General features: G+C 37.7%; 1 protein-coding gene and 2 non-coding genes across 3 annotated transcripts; 2 read left to right on the top strand and 1 right to left on the bottom strand.

Annotated features, from left to right (window-relative positions):
* The first annotated feature begins 232 nt into the window (after positions 1-232).
* On the top strand, positions 233-336 carry LOC112101327. The gene has a single exon (XR_002907453.1). It is a non-coding gene; the product is annotated as a small nucleolar RNA R71 (small nucleolar RNA).
* A 7,766-nt stretch (positions 337-8,102) lies between these two features.
* Positions 8,103-9,461, bottom strand: LOC112100764. Its single transcript, XM_024190241.1, has 3 exons — positions 8,979-9,461; positions 8,821-8,885; positions 8,103-8,730 (listed from the first exon to the last, which is right to left on the bottom strand). The coding sequence occupies exons 1-3, from the start codon at positions 9,459-9,461 to the stop codon at positions 8,103-8,105; spliced, it is 1,176 nt and encodes a 391-aa protein (XP_024046009.1).
* A 685-nt stretch (positions 9,462-10,146) lies between these two features.
* On the top strand, positions 10,147-10,253 carry LOC112101384. The gene has a single exon (XR_002907510.1). It is a non-coding gene; the product is annotated as a small nucleolar RNA R71 (small nucleolar RNA).
* The last annotated feature ends 4,567 nt before the right edge of the window (positions 10,254-14,820 follow it).

Raw genomic sequence — 14,820 nt, 5'->3', positions numbered from 1 at the left:
TTTAATTTCTGAACTTGACTCGCCAATGTGAACCTCATTTACTCCCTTAATCCTTCTAGTATTCCTAAGTGATCGACTCTGTTGTTGGGAATTATCCGCTTGTCGCTGGAAGAATTTCCAAATTTCTGATACACTTTTTGACATTAGCTCTCCTCCACTTGTTGCCATTAGCCATTCTTGCACATTTGGTAGTAATCCCTCCAAAAAGTATTGGCATTGGTGCCATTTCTCGTACCCATGATGTGGACACTTCAAGAGTAGCCCATTAAATCGCTCCCATGTTTCGAAAAACTGCTCGTCCTCTCTCTGGGTAAACTCTGAAATTTCCCTGCGAATAGCATTGGTTTTATGCACTGGGAAATATTTATTCAAAAATTTTGTAACCATTTGTTCCCATGATGTGATGCTATTAGCAGGCAAAGTATTTAACCATGAACGAGCTCTATCCTTTAAAGAAAATGGGAATAATCTGAGTTTAACATCATCGTCTGAAAAATTTTCATATTTAAAAGTTTGACAAATGGCATGAAAATCATTCAGATGATTATATGGGTCCTCATTTTCTAAGCCATAGAATGTGGGGAGACAATTTAGCACACTAGGTTTTAATTCAAAACTCCTAGCAGCTACATTTGGGTATCTTATGCATGATGTGCTCAAATTAGCTAAGGGACTAAAATAGTCCTTAAATGGCCTCTCCTATGGTGCTTGTAAATCTATTCCAAATTTATTTTTAATGTGCTTTTGTGTGCGAAGTGTTTTTTCTAATTCAAGGTCTATAGGTTCAATATTAGGTAATAATGACCTACGACCATGCATGCAAAACAAATAAAATAAAAATAAAGATGGGAACAAAACAAATAAAAATAAAGAAAAGAGAGAAATTACGATACTAACCTTATTGCGCTATTACAACCTTTCTATAAAAATACACAAAAACAAATACGTGAAATTAACTAAAAATAAATTAATAAGATAAACAAAAAAAATTACAAAGAAAAATAAATTAAAAATTAAATTACAGAATTTTAAAAAATAAATTGAAAATTAAATTACAGAATTTTAAAGAAGAGAAAAAGAAAAAAAATACTAACCTTTAAATGTAGATTCACTTTTTTTTTTAATAATTAAAAAAAATACAAGAAAACAAATAAAAGAAATTATTCACAAAAATTAATTCTATGAATTAAAATTACTTACCTCCCCGGCAACGGTGCCAAAAACTTGTTGTGCAAATTTTAATGTACTCGCAAGCGCACGAATCTATTGTAGTATAGATCAATGGTGACGAGTGTCGATCCCACGAGGAGGTGGATTTTAATTGTGTGTAGAATTAATTTTGTAAATGGGTGATTGGATTTGTGGTGGAAATGATTTGGAATATCTAAAACTTAAATTAAAATGGCGAGAATAAATTCTAAAATTGGTATTGAAATGGTGAGAATAAATTGAAGAGAATTCTATTGAAATGACGTACTTGGGTATCTGGATCCGTATCAACATGTATCATGGGCTAAATAATCTGTATTAATGCCAATTAAATCATAAGGGGGGAATCCACACCTCATGAACCACGCTCTAATCAATATGGTGCTAAGGGCTTATCGTGCCAAATAATAATAACCTTGTACTAGAGGGCCGGTGAAACCAAGGCGGTACTAGACAAGATTAGTATTATTTGTCGACGAGAAGTCAAAACATCCACAAAAACTAGAGGGGAAGATAAATTTACCAGATAAAGCCCATGACACATGTTGAGACTTCACCTTCAACCCAAGCTTGAAAGAAAATTAGCCACTCATAATTGAACTAGGGGCAAAATGAGAATTTATTAAAATATGAAGAAAATACAAGATGGAGAAGGAATTACAGAAAATGGATCCCAAAAATGGATTCAGAGCTATCAAATTAGGGGGGGAGGCCCCCTTTTTATAGATACATGGAGTAAATTATGGCAATCGGATTAAAAACAGTTTGGACGCTCAGGATTGCGCCACGTCATCAGTCAACAGTCCACGGTTTGACCACGCGGATGAACAGTAACACAGTTTGACCCGGATGAACAGTAACGCGGTTTGGTTGAAAATAATCCAGTGTGATGCATGCACCGTACGCGAGATTTTTCGTCCACTGATATGATGTGAATAGTGCCATTTTTCCTTTTATGCTCCTCCTAAGGTTTTCGACCGTCCTGAGTTCAAAAGTGATGTCCGTTTTGCCGTCTAATCTCTCCTTTATTGTGAAATGACTATAATGCCCCTAAAATACATAAATTACTTAATTAAAATAAAACACACGTAATTAAATCACAAGAATGTTAAAAACATAAAAGTAAGGGTTGTTAGTAAGACTTGAAATGTAAAAACGTGTTTCTCCCCCCAAACTTAGGGTCTGTTCTATTCTTCTGGCTTTGCTCTAGGAGTCTCGTACAATTCAACTAAAGTCTAAGTGTCAGGACATAATTTCACTTTCATCTATAACTTATCTCTACTTGGCATTCTCATAATACTTAATAACACTCAATTTATCTTCATTAGGTATTCAAATCCATATAAAAATACCAGATAACAGAGCTTCACACAACATAGACATAAACACATACATAAATCACATGCATTCGGCAACAACCCCCCAAACTTGAGAAATATTGTGTCCTCACAAGCATACAGAACAACAGTTCACAAACGGACAAACAATAAACTAGTAAAGCTTTTTTTTTTAAAACTGAAATGAACTAGGAAAGAAAGAGTACTCCCCTGGGGTGGGGACTGCAGCATAGGAAATGTTGCTCATCAGTGCTTCTTGGATGCACTGCGCAGCTTATCCTTTGGTGAAGCTTTAGGGGAGGTGGCTGGCAATGTCTTGGTATTTTTCGCTGCGGGGCTGGTGAGAGGAGTGGTGGCTGGGGTTACTGTAGCAGTACCTGTAGACATATTGCCTTTTCGTTTGCTGGATTGTCTTGGACTGGTGTGGATAGGCTGGCTAGGAGTTTGCTGTGGAGGCTTTGGGGTCAATGCATCAGCTGCCTGGCCCTCAGCGGTGATGGCAGCAATAACTGCAAGTAGTTGCTTGGCTTGCTCAGATGTAGGCATAGCTCTGGCTGCTGCAGCAGCCAACTCAGCATCGACTCGCTCCATCTCATCTTCAGAGGCTGGAGGGGTTGCCAATTTAGCTTTACCCTTATCCTTCCTCTTACTCGCAAAGTCTGGAATAGAGGGTTCCTCTTCAGGGTCTTCTTCCTCTTCTTCTTGAATAATGTGTTTTTTTCTTATTTTGGGTTGAACTGGGATGGTTGGTTCCTCATTTTCTTTTTCTGAATTGTCTTCTGCCTCTGAGGGTGAGCTATCAGTCTCAGACTTGTCACATTCGTCCTCAAGTGGGTCAGATGGTTTAGCCTCTTCTGAGTCGACTGCTGCTTGTGGCTCAGTGGCAGCTTCCTCTGCTGGTTCATCTGAAGCAGTGGCTTCTTCACTGGCTACTGCTGGAGCACCTGTGGTGTTGGTGTCAAAATTAAACTGCTGGAACAGTGCATCAGGAAAGTTCCGGTGAGTGCGTTTCATGTACAGAGCAAATTGGTGTAGTTGGTTATCCAGGTGATGTAGATAGCTCCAAAATCGACCATTTTCCCTCTGTTAAGCTTCTACACATTGAGTTATACTACTGCTGAGTGCCTGGATAGTCTGTTCTAACCCAATAGCTCGTCTTGCTCTAGTGACAACAACTGGCTCAGTGGTTGTTCCAGCACTCTCGCCAGCAACTCTGTCAATGGTACGTGCCGTAAAGGCACTATCATTTTTTACATGTTCATCTCTAGTGTCAAGACGAACACCTGAAACTACACAAATGCTAGTGACAAGAGAGGGAAATAGCAAGGTAGTAGTTCGGTGAGTTTTGACTGCACAATTATGCTATAGACATCTATAGGAAGTCCTCGAACTATGACATATAACAAGACCAACCTTTCTTGCGAAACTGTAGTAGTGTGAGTGATGGGCATAAGCCTAGATTTCAGAAATTTCACCCACACCTTACCAATAGGTTTCAAATCTATTCTATTAACTACATGCCCTTCATCGTTAACCCATGATGCCCCTTCGATGGTAAGAGTTTTGAAAATGGTGTTCCACTTTTTCGGGGTCAACTTATCACGCAACTTAGCATACTCACATGCAATTTCAGCAGGTAAGTTATAGAAAACATTGATCACACGGGAGTCTAATGGGACAAGTGTATTTCTTACCCACACGTTGTGCTGATCAGGGCTTACCGAATTGGCATAAACTTCTTTGACAATAGGCAGCACAGGATCTCGAGGGTGGTTGCAAAACTCTAGCCATCCTCGCTTTGCCACAGCATTATAAATGGTTTGCACAATTCCCGTGAGTTAGTCTAGGAATTGAAACCCTTTTTCTTCTAGAATTCGACGCGGCTCTATGAATTCTTCATATTTTTCTTCAGCGTGATAACTCTAGAATCGTGATGGATCTTTGAGGCAGCTTACTGTTTTCTTGTATCTCGGCATTACTGTAGCAGTAACAAATTGAGGTTACTGTTCCTGAGAGTAAAAAGAGAAGAAGAGGTTAAGAATTAGGAGAGTTGGATTTTGCGAAGGAGATGGGGAATAGTGGCTTAGAGTACTAAGCACAGTGACTCCTTTATATAGTGGACTTTTAATTGGAGATAAATACGGTAACTTGAAATAATTTAGGGAATAAAATATTTTTGAATTAAATGTGCATATCCCAAAATTATCGGCCAGTGAATTTAAAGCTCTATTTTCAGAGATTTGTTTCCGCAATTTCTATCCATATCCATGCATCCATCTGTCACGATTGTATCTCCAACGGTAAGTGAAAGGCTCCAGCGTTAGTTTACTGTAACGGTACAATTAGCTGCTGCAGCACCCACTTGCTTATTCTAACAACGGATACATTCTCCCCACTAAAAGCTTCTGACACGTGGTTCACCTCTGGATTCTGCCACCATACATTCTCACGTGTCAATATAGAATTCAATTGTCACATTTATTAAATTCAAGTCTAAAATTATTAAAAAAAACATAGATAAATCAAATTAAAGTGAAACTAAAGTATGCCATAATGGAAAAAGATAAAAATAAATGGTTAACATGGAAAATTAAGATTAAATAAAATGGTAAAGAGGGAGAGATGTCCATAAAATCAAAGGATATCAAAATTGGTTTGAAATGGCTGTCTCCTCAATGGGCTGCCTCCCATGAAGCGCTTGATTTAAGGTCCTTCAGCCTGACCTTCTATCTTTGCTCAATAGCTGGGTTCTTTAAGGAGTAACACCTCCTTTGAACATTCTGCTGCTAGATGTATGTAATGCTTAACCCTGTGCCCATTAACCTTGAACTAGTGGCCTGTTTGTTCATCTAGAAGATCAACAGCTCCATGAGGGTAAGATTTTAACAACTTAAACGGGCCAGACCATCGTGACTTGAGTTTTCCCGGAAACAATCTTAGTCTTGTGTTGTGAAGCAACACTAATTGACCAGGGGTGAATTTCCTATGTTGAATATGCTTGTTGTGCCAGTGTTTTGTTCTCTCTTTATAGATTCTTGCATTTTCATATGAAAATAGTTGTAATTCATCAAGCTCACAAAGTTGAAGTTTCCTTTGCTCTGCTGCAGCATGCATATCCCAATTTAATTTCTTCAGTGCCCAATGGGCTTTGTGCTCTAGCTCTAGTGGCAAATGACATGCTTTGCCATAAACAATTCGGTAAGGAGACATGCCGAGTGCAGTTTTGTATGTTGTTATGTAAGCCCATAGAGTGTCATGCAAATGTAAAGATCAATCCTTCCTTATTGGGTTCACCACTTTTTCTAGGATCTTTTTAATTTTTCTGTTGGACACTTCAGCCTGACCATTGGATTGTGGGCGATATGTTGTTGCTATCTTGTGTCTGAGTCCATATTTCATCATTGATGCAGCAAAGATTTTGTAGCAAAAATGTGTGCCTTCATCACTAATAATTGCTCTAGGAGTGCCAAACCTGGAGAAGACATTTTTTTTGAAGAAAAGTCACCACTGTTTTAGCATCATTGGTAGGTAGTGCTACAACTTCTACCCACTTGGAGACATAATCTACAACAACAAGAATAAATAAGTTCCCAAAAGATGGGGGAAAAGGTCCTGTAAAATCTATTCCCCAAACATAAAAAACTTTCACTTCCAGTATGTTATTTAATGGCATCTCATGTCTGCTAGTTATGTTCCCTGTCCTTTGACACCTATCACAACATTTAACAAATTCATAAGCATCTTTAAAGATAGTAGGCCAATAATAACCTGATTGCATAACTTTGGCAGTTGTTCTGTGACCACCAAAATATCCTCCATATGCTGCAGCATGACATGACTCCAGTATTTGAGGTATTTCTTTTGCTGCAACACATCTTCTTATTACTTGATCTGAGCATAGCTTATATAAATGTGGATCATCCCACTGATAACTTCTAACATCATGAAGAAATTTCTTTTTCTCTTGAAACTTCAGCTCAGGTGGTAGCAACCCACTTACTAAGTAGTTAGCAAAGTCTGCATACCATGGAGGTTCTGACTGCTGCATCATCTGTGATTGCTGTATTACCAACAACTGTTCATCAGGAAAAGTTTTGGTGATGCCCTTCCTTGTCAATATACTAGTGTCTGCTTCCAGCCGTGACAAGTGGTCTGCCACTTGATTCTCAGTCCATTTTCTATCTTTAATTTTCAGATCAAATTCTTGAAGCAATAAGATCCATCTGATTAATCTTGGTTTGGCATTCTTCTTTGAAATTAAATATTTGATGGCTGTATGGTCTGTGTAAACAGTTAATTTGGTACCCACCAGGTAAGCTCTGAATTTGTCAAACGCAAAAACTACTGCTAGCAACTCTTTCTCTGTAGTGGTGTAATTGATCTGAGTTGGAGTGAACGTTTGCTTGCATAGTATATGGAATGAAAAACCTTATCATTTCTTTGCCCCAATACTGCCCCCACAGCATGATCACTAGCATCACACATCAATTCAAATGATAAAGTCCAATATGGAGATATAACTACTTGAGCAGTGATCAGAGCTTTCTTTAGTTCTCCAAATGCTTTAAGGCACTCTGTGTCAAAGTGAAATGGTTTGTCATGCTCCAGTAATGAATACAAAGGCTTAGCTACCTTGGAGAAATCCTTAATGAATCTTCTGTAGAATCCAGTATGACCCAAAAAACTCCTAACACTCTTTATTGATGTTGGAGGTGACAGTTTATCTATTACCTCTATCTTGACTTTATCTACCTCAATACTATCCTTGGATATCTTGTGACCCAGCACTATTCCTTCTTGCACCATGAAATGACACTTTTCCCAATTGAGTACAAAGTTGGTCATCTCACATTGTTTAAGAACTTCTTCCAAGTTGTGTAAACAATCATTGTATGTTTCTCCAAAAATTGAGAAGTCATCCATGAAAACTTCCAAAGTTTGCTCTACTATTTCAGAAAATATAGACATCATGCATCTCTGAAAAGTTGCTGGAGCATTGCATAGCCCAAATGGCATTCTTCTGAAGGCAAATGTTCCATAAGGACAAGTAAATGTAGTATTCTCTTGATCCTCTAGAGCTATAGCAATCTGGTTGTAGCCTGAATACCCATCTAAGAAACAGTAGTACTGTTTTTCAGCAAGTCTGTCCAACATCTGATCTATGAATGGAAGTAGGAAATGGTCTTTTCGTGTGGCTTTGTTGAGCTTCCTGTAATCCATACACACTCTCCATCCAGTCACTGTCCTTGTAGGAATAAGTTCATTTTTCTCATTAGCCATCACTGTTGTCCCTCCTTTCTTGGGAACACATTGAACTGGGCTCACCCATGAACTGTCTGATATTGGGTATATAATTCCAGCATCTAACCATTTGATGATTTCCTTCTTCACCACTTCTTTCATGATAGGGTTCAACCTTCTCTGGTGCTCAACTAAATTGCTGGAACAATCTTTTAGCAGAATTTTATACATGCAAATTGATGGGCTTATCCCCTTTATATCTGCCATGGTCCATCCAATTGCTTTTTTGTATTTTCCAAGCAAATCTACTAAACTCTATTCTTGACCTGCATCCAAAGTAGAAGAGATGATTACAGGGAGCGTGTTATTTTGACCAAGATAAGCATATTTTAAATGTGAAGGTAATAGTTTCAATTTAAGACTAGAAGGTGATTCAATAGATGGTAAAGCTGTTTTTACTTCCCTGTCTGAAAGATTCATAAGCTCAATGAACCTGGTGTGCCTATTAGATTGCTTTTCTTCCATCCAATCTGTCTGAATTGCTGCAATATTTTCCTCTTCTACATCATCAAAGGTATTGACTCTGTGAAATGCTTCACTGCAGCATCTATCCATTCTGTCTACTACAACAAAATCCACTACACTTAGGAAGTTGCAGTCTTCTACTTCATCAGGGTTTCTCATAGCTTCTAGTACATTAAATGTGACTTGCTGATCTTTCACTCTCATGGTGAGCTCTCCTTTCTGAACATCTATCAGAGTATTTCCAGTTGCTAGAAAAGGTTTTTCAAGTATAATGGGTACCTCTTTATCAGCTTCAAAATCCAGTACAATGAAATCCACTGGAAAGATGAATTTATCAACCTTCACCAGTACATCCTCTATTTTTCCTTCAGGGTATGCATGCGATCTGTCAGCCAATTGCAGAGTGACTGTTATTGGTCTGCATTCTCATACTCCAAGTTGTTTAAATACAGATAATAGCATCAAATTAATGCTAGCTCCCAAGTCACAAAGTGCTCTGCCAGCATACCTAGTCTCTATAGAGTAGGGTATTGTAAAACTCCCTGGATCTTTCAATTTTGTGGGAATTTTACTCTGGAACATATGATTGCTTTCCTGTGTTAAAGCAACAGTTTCAAACTCTCCCAGCCTTCTTTTTCATTCCAAGATATCTTTTAGAAATTTCACATAATTTGGCATTGATTCCAAAGCTTCTATAAAAGGTATATTTATATGCTGTTGCTTCAGCACTTCCAGGAATTTGCTGAACTGCTTGTCTTGTTTTTGCTTCTGGAACCTTTGAGAGAATGGTGGTGGATGTCTAAACTGCTGGTTAGATTCAGGAGGTACCAAACTCTGTTTGTTTAGGGTGGTGTAGGTTATAGCTACCGGTGTGGCAGCTTCCTTTTCAGCATGATCTGATTGCATTTCTTCTGCAGTTACTGTAGCTCGGCCCAATAATTCAGTGTCTTGATGGGGATTTTGGTGTAGAAAGCTTCTATTTTGAGTTGGTTTTTTTGCTGAATTGCATTCCATCCCCTTTTTGGTTATCTCAGCTGGTATATCAATATTCTTTCCAGATCTCAAACTAATTACTTTGCAGTGTTCTTTGCTCTCTCTCCTAGGATCTTCTGTGTTGCTAGGCAGGCTCCCTTGAGTTCTGCTGCTCATTGCTGTAGCTAGTTGTCCTATTTGGTTCTCAAGGTTTCTCAAGAATACAGCTTGACTCTGCACAATTGCTTCATTCTTTGCAATATACTCCTTGATTAGTGTTTCCAATGAAGCGATTGGATCCTGACTGATTTGTTTTTGCCCTTGACTCTGCTGATGAAAACCAGGTGGCTGTGTGTTTCTATTCTATCGATTGAATGCTGGAGCATTTCGATTCTGATTGCTCCATGAAAAATTTGGGTGTTGTTTCCAGCCTGGGTTGTAAGTATTTGAATATGGGTTGTTCTGAGGTTGTCGATTGAAGTTACCCACATAGTTTACTGAGGCTGGATTTCCAAGACAATTATCAAAATTATGTTTTTCACCACAATAGACACAAGAAAGTTCAGTAACTTGCTTTACTGTTGCTGGAGCAGCTGTCATGGCTTTTACCATGTTAGTCAATGAGGTTACTTGAGCTGATAAGGCTGTAATTGCATCAATGTTATGTACCCCTACTGATCCTCTTACTACTGGTTCCCTGGCTGAAGGCCACTGGTAATGATTGTTGGCAATTCTTTCCAGAATTTCATAGGCTTCAGTGTAAGATTTGGATAACAGAGCTCCATTTGCTGAAGCATCCACCATTAACCTTGTGCTTGGATTCAACCCATTGTAGAAAGTTTCTAATTGAATGCAACAAGGGATACCATGATGAGGACACCTTCTGAGCAATTCCTTGAATCTTTCCCAAGCCTTATACAGGCTTTCATCTTCAAGTTGGTGGAAGGAAGTAATCTCATTCCACAACTTTGCATTTTTTGTCGGTGAAAAATATTTCATTAAGAATTTATCATCCAAATCATTCCATGTAGTGATGGAATCAGATGGTAACGAATTTAACCATATTCTTGCTTGATCTCTTAAGGAATAAGGGAAGAGCCTCAGCCTTAAGGCATCTTATGTCGCACCAGCAATCTTGAAAGCATCACTTACTTCCAAGAACAATTTGAGATGGAGATGAGGATCTTCATTAGGCAATACATTGAATTGTCCCACTATTTGTAACATTTGAAACATCACTGGTTTTAACTCAAAATTTGCTGCTTCTACCTCAGGTCTGACGATCCCAGAGTGTACAACTTGCGGAGTTAGTACAGTGTAATCTCTTGTAGCTCTGTCTCTGTCATCAGCCATGTAAATAATATTGTTGTTGCCTGCCTGTCTCCCGTTGGCATGTTCATTCTGTTCTTCTTGAATGTTGACTGGTTGTAGAGGCCCGTGAGGATTCAAATTTTGCGCATCCTGTAAATTATTCATGCTTGAAGCAATTTCTTACTTCTTTTTTTCTCTTCGTAGTTTCCTAACAGTCCTTTCAATCTCAGGATCGAATTGGAATGCCACAGATCTATCTTTGCGCATGCATGTACCGATTTGCCAATATTTAGAATAAATCAAATCAAATTTGGCGCTATCAAGATTTGCTTCACATTTCAAAAATAAACAATCAATCCCCGACAACGGCGCCAAAAACTTATTGGTTAATTTCTATAAGCAATTATTATCAATGCCAATGTGCAAGTATACACAACAAGTAATAAAGTGATGAGTATTCAAGATCGTCTCCACAGGGATTGATGTTACTCAAAATGCTAAAGCAAATCACAATAATGCAAATCAATTAAGGACCGAAACAAATAATTATCGAATAATTTTATGTAACTAATAGTTGAAAATAAAACAATACTGTAATGAAATAAACTGAGTTGAATGTGTTTAAGATTCAATTGAGAATATAGTAGTTGAATGATCAAACTCTCATAATGGGATGACTGTTGCTTACCAAATTAGTACCAGTTGTTACAATAAGTGCTGCAGCAATGAGTAGGATAAATTTGCATCCTCAGCTATCGCATGTTGGAAATCTCATACCTTTAAATCTACTAACAATGACCAGTTGCTCATACATTTATGGTATGGCATTATAACCTTTAATCTCTCTACCCTACAAGGTGAACACTTATGTCTAGAGTGTCACAAATCTTAACTTCAAGTATTGCCCTTATGGGATTCAAGATAACCTAATCTAGGAAACTCGACTTAAGAACAAGTAATACCCTAATAATGTCCGCTAAGACATGCCCTTCTGCTGCTCTATCTTAACTGAAACTATTAAATGGGTAGTCAACCGAAATAACAGTTGCATTCATAAAAACTACTAGAGTATAATGCTACAGCATTACCATAACAACATAAACGAACAGTCAAGAACCCATTGGATTATTTGTCACCCAACCACAAGTAAATTTAGTTCATAATCTGGATGAGAAAAATAAACACAATTATATTGGTCTCATAATACATCAAATCAATTAAAGGAAAAAAATAAATATAAGTTGAGCACAATGAAAGTCAAAGTCAAGTAAGTCTTCACGATTGTCCAATGTTGCCGTAACAATACTCTTCAATTCTGATCTTCTTCTCCTTCGTTCCTTCTAATTACTCTTATGATAATTCCTTGTCGCCCTTCTATGCGGTGAACGCCTCCTTTTTATATTGCAAATTAGGTTAAAACTAAAGCCCATGAGTGTGCATGTGTTTAAATTAGGAAACATGCAGATTGCGACTTTAGGGCTGACTCGCGCCTAAATTTTCTCCCGCACTGCTCCCAAATTGCTACAGTACTAGTTGCTATAACAGCCGCTACAACACTGTTTTATTCCCGATTGTGCTTTACTTCTTTTGTGGCCATCTTCCTTCATCCTCTTGCTCTTCCAATGCCTCAACATCCTCTCACGAATTTAAAACCCACAATTTAAAACCTGTTTTTAGAACAAATTACTATGATTCAATCAAAACTTATTAAAACTCAACTAAAATGAATGTTTATGCAAAAGGTACTCAAAATGTAATAAAAACACCTTATTTGTTCTCTAAGTGACCTTGATTCAAGTCTAGAATTGATGTAATAACTCTCATTTCTTAGAGTTATCAGTGAAGGTGAACTTTTTTTGGGGATAATAATAAAAGAATGATTCCTTAATGTGATGTTATGTTTCTGAACACCATTAAAACCTACTTTGAAAAGATTAGAGTCAAGAAGAGAAAGATTGAAATTAGGATAGAATATAAGCAAAGCACTTCCGGCATGGAGAGTAGTAAGAACTGTGCCAATAATGGCATGTTGATATTGCTTAAACCTGGTGTCAAGTAAAGCAATTCGGGCTGTTATGGCTAGACCTTTTCTCCCATGGAGAGTAAGGATAAGGCAAACACCTGCAAGATGAAGATGTGTATAGCCTTCTCTTTTCCATGTAGAGATTAATTATGGGGGTATCTGAAGCGTCACATATTGTTCAGCTGCAATAGCCTTTAAAGCACACTGATCTAGTTTGGATGACTGGATATATTCTTTAGGAGAGGGGCGTTGGTAGAAATCAGGGTTTTGATGGTTTTACTAAAAGAAGATGGTTTTTTATACATATGGTATGGACTGATAAGAGGTAAAGAAGATTAAGTGATCGGGGCAAACTCGGGAACATAGGAATATTCAACAAGATTTTTGATCTTATTTGCTATTTGCATAGTACATGATTTAGGTAAGGAAAGAGTAGAAGATAAAGTAACTGGAGTAGATGAAGAAGGAATAATAGTTGAGGATGATGATGAAGCCATGAAAATATGTTCTATTCTTGATTCAAAACTCCTTTAGGTCTAGAACTCTTACCCTTATTCAATATTTGTCTTCTGCAAGTTTGCTCTGCACTTGCCTTAATAAGGATCTTGTGCAACAAAACGCAAATTACCCTGCTCTTTCTTTAATCTGAGTAAGAGACGGAATCCTATCTTTTAGACTAAGTGACCAATAGAGTCGGTGTCTAACAGGATTGTCTAGGTTCTTAGATAAGAAAGAGATATGGAGTGTCTGGTTCTACCTGACCATGTCACTCTCGTGCACCCTCTATAGTGTCTTGGTATCAGAGCCCATTCATGTCAGATGTTGGTATAGTATATATAGTTTGAGATTTTCAGGAGTTAAGAATCAAGAATAGAAATGGAGTTCAAGAATAGAAAGTGGAGTTTTAGGTTTCCATGGAGTAGAACATATTGGAGAATTTTTTCTTAAAAAACACCTGATCTTATTTATTCAAACGATCTCCTTATATAGACATAAGGAGTGATAGATACAAAGGCTGTAATAGGACAAATCCAGCTGTCATAGCTTTATAAAAGCTAGACTGAGTGGCCAACAAAGCTAAAATACACACTTATTACAAAAGGACAAACAACTTTAAAAAGTTAAAGCAAAAGTTAAAACACTCATTAAAGACAATTATTATTATAAGACGACAAATATCTTAAAAAGAGATTGAGGTATCTTCAGATGATGATTTTGTCTCGTCAGGATCACGATCAGGGTCCTTGTTTTTTTTTAAGATTCTTTCTAGATGAGAACATCCTGGAACACATGGCTAAGGGCAATATTGACCTTTTGGTGATGAAGGAGCTGGCTGAGGAAACTGTGCAGGTTGAGAGGAAAATGGCGGATATGGAGAAGAGGATGATTCAGGGAACTTATATGGTGATGGTGAAGGTACTGGGGTAAAATCTTCATAAGGACCTTGGGAATATTGAAATAAAAAGTTAGTGTAGTCTGCCTTTTCTTCTTTGATGATGATTCCTCGGTTACAAGGTTGAGAATGTAAAGACGGTGTGGGGATCATGAACATTTCATGTTTTGGTCCAAGAGATGTGTGGAGGATATCTGGCTGGTCTGGAGGAATGTGGTTAAGTTCTATGAGGAAGTTTTTCAAGGAAATTTTGATCTGAAAATCTTGTTCAAGATAGGCAATGTGAGGAACAGTGATCCATTCATAATTCTGATTATGTGTCCAAAAATCTTTGGTTTGAGGATGCTGGAAGTATGGACAGTGGATGATAAAACCAGTAATGAATTATTTTCCTTCTTGGTCTAGGAGTTCCAGAAGACGATGTGTGTTAGCTATCTGTTGTAGCTTCCTACGCCACCATGGTAATGGCGAAAACCATTCAAACAGAGTCCAGGTGAGAGAAGTGGAAAATTTTGGATCATTGAGCTTAGTGAGAGGGGGTAAGACTGGGAAAACCATTTTTTGTGGCATACAGAATAGTAAGACACCATGTATACCAAAGTTCATCTTCGGTAATATCTCTATGAGGTGTGATTACTAATCCTGTAAGACACCATGTATACCAAAGGAAAATATGATCAGGATGAAAACTTGGAAAAAACATAGGTTCTTTACTCATCATGTAGATATTCATAAAAAACCTAAAGAGGATTTTCAGGCAAAGTCTTGGATTTGGTGAGGTGATGAAAAAGTCATTATGAGAGGGAAAG

Source organism: Citrus clementina, unplaced genomic scaffold (genome assembly GCF_000493195.1).
Source record: "Citrus clementina cultivar Clemenules unplaced genomic scaffold, Citrus_clementina_v1.0 scaffold_2, whole genome shotgun sequence".
Lineage (NCBI taxonomy): Eukaryota > Viridiplantae > Streptophyta > Magnoliopsida > Sapindales > Rutaceae > Citrus > Citrus x clementina.
The sequence above is the reverse complement of the archived record's forward strand: the minus strand, read 5'-3'. Positions and strand labels throughout refer to the sequence as shown.

What these genes read in the sequence shown, in the direction of transcription:
- LOC112100764 (XM_024190241.1), bottom strand. Translation starts at nt 9,461, where the DNA reads ATGAGCAGCAGAACTCAAGGGAGCCTGCCTAGCAACACAGAAGATCCT. An exon ending in TGGAATCAATGCCAAATTAT is followed by an intron (nt 8,886 to 8,978) that starts GTGAAATTTCTA and finishes CATATGTTCCAG; the next exon opens with AGTAAAATTCCCACAAAATT. An exon ending in CCCTACTCTATAGAGACTAG is followed by an intron (nt 8,731 to 8,820) that starts GTATGCTGGCAG and finishes ATGAGAATGCAG; the next exon opens with ACCAATAACAGTCACTCTGC.